The 1,834-nt window shown below is 36.5% G+C and overlaps 1 protein-coding gene across 1 annotated transcript in view; it reads right to left on the bottom strand.

Annotated features, from left to right (window-relative positions):
• Positions 1-1,834, bottom strand: part of LOC106867441 (allene oxide synthase-lipoxygenase protein) — a 43,106-nt gene that overhangs the window by 2,994 nt on the left and 38,278 nt on the right. The window contains exon 13 of the mRNA XM_052975185.1: positions 441-604. Within this exon, the coding sequence (XP_052831145.1) occupies positions 441-604 (164 nt within the window). The remainder of the gene's footprint in view (positions 1-440; positions 605-1,834) is intronic.

The raw sequence follows: 1,834 nt of genomic DNA, 5'->3' as shown, positions 1-1,834 counted from the left end.
AAACTGGGAGTGGGAAGACGACTTCGTTATCGATAACATAGTGTATGTGTGTGTGTGTGTGTGTGTGCGCGCGCGTGTGAATGTGTATGTGCGTGTATGCATGCATGTATGTATATATATATATATATACGTCAGTGTGTGCAAACTGACCCCAAGACTTATTCTTTGTAAGTCTAGTACTTATTCTATCGGGTTCTTTTGCCGAAGCGCTATGTTACGGGGACGTAAACACACCAACATTGGTTGTCAAGCGATGGTGGGGGACAAACACAAACACGCACACACACACACACACACACACACACACACACACACACATATATATATATATATATATATATATACATGCATAAACAGTGTGACCTCTCTTCTATGGATGTCCATGGCTGAATATGTGTGGTGTTTGGGGGTAGGGGTCAGATATATGTTGTAGTACTTACTTGTTCACTATTGGTATAGCTTTCGGATCAAATATATACTGTATTTCGAAGTCTCCCAAAGAATTGGTTCCTTTCGAGCTGAGAATTTTGGTAACAGTCATAATGTCCAAAGTTGTTCTTTTGTCAGGCAACAACTTCAATATGTCTTCTTCTGTACAGGGACTCTGGAAAATATCAAAGAAGAATTACATTTTTATTCGACAATAAACAAACGAATGTAACGTAAATGCGTCTGTGTGTGTGTGTGAAAATACAATTTGTTCGTTGTGTGCAGTGCAATATAATAATAATAGCAATGATAGAAAAGTTAGTCCAAGGTAATGGAGGTATCTTTTCTTTATTAATTATAAGAGATTAAAAAGTTTGAATTATTTCCATTACACTCTTCATCTACTCATTTTTCCTGTCTTTGTTCAATTTTCGTGACCCCTCGTCTATATCCCGGCACCTCCAGCATGCTGTTGATACCACCTGGTTGAACAACGTTGCAATAGGAATCGAAATTGTAATGATTTCAATCGGCTACTGATGAAGGAAGTAGACTTTCTGTATGTCCGTTTCTACTATGTTGTTGCTTTTACTCTGTCTTCGTTGTTCCTCCTTTTTTTAACACGTGACATTCTCTCTCTTCCTCTCTCTCTCTTATTTTCCCTTCCTCTTTACCTCTTCTAACAAGACAGTAGCAGACCACCTCCACCAATATCTGCACACCTGTTTCTCCGCTCTCATCACACTGTCTCATCGCTCATGTTCACCTTTAACTTCTGTTTATTTAATGCTTCCACACCAAAACGTGAAAAAAAAAACCAAAAGAAACCTGAAAACTTCTTCCTTTCCACATTTTCTCCCGCCATGATCAACTTACAGATGTTTAATCTAAATATAAACCACATCATCTTCACCAGACACAAAAATTCATGTAAGAATAAATTACTTCGAAGGTTTACGACTTCTTTACCTTTCGGTAATAAATTCCAATTTTTACCTGTGAGCAATCTTGCACTTAATCTGTGTTGCTAAACAATAATCTTTGACTACAAAAAATTAGATTTTCAGAAAAAGAAAAAAATAAGCTTTTATTTGCGTCTTCTGGAATTCTGTTCTGTGAGCGAAACGGGAATAAGGTAAGAGGGGTTTTTAGTTTGTTTTTCTCTTCTTTGGGATGGGAGTTCTAGAGTTTAAACAGTAATTCTATATAATTGATGGGTAAATGTTAATAATGGAGGCGTAATGGAGAACGTATAAAAACAGGACGATTTGTTTGAAATGACGAAACGAAATCAGAATATTGTTTTTAACTTTTATACGTTTTGGTCCAAGGAGAAAAAAAAATACTTTCATATCAAAAGCACGGGTATTACGAGGAAAAAAAGGGAAAACAAGAAACACTTCGG

Source organism: Octopus bimaculoides, chromosome 20, assembly GCF_001194135.2.
Source record: "Octopus bimaculoides isolate UCB-OBI-ISO-001 chromosome 20, ASM119413v2, whole genome shotgun sequence".
Lineage (NCBI taxonomy): Eukaryota > Metazoa > Mollusca > Cephalopoda > Octopoda > Octopodidae > Octopus > Octopus bimaculoides.
Note: the sequence above shows the minus strand (reverse complement) of the source record. Positions and strands in the feature narration are given on the sequence as shown.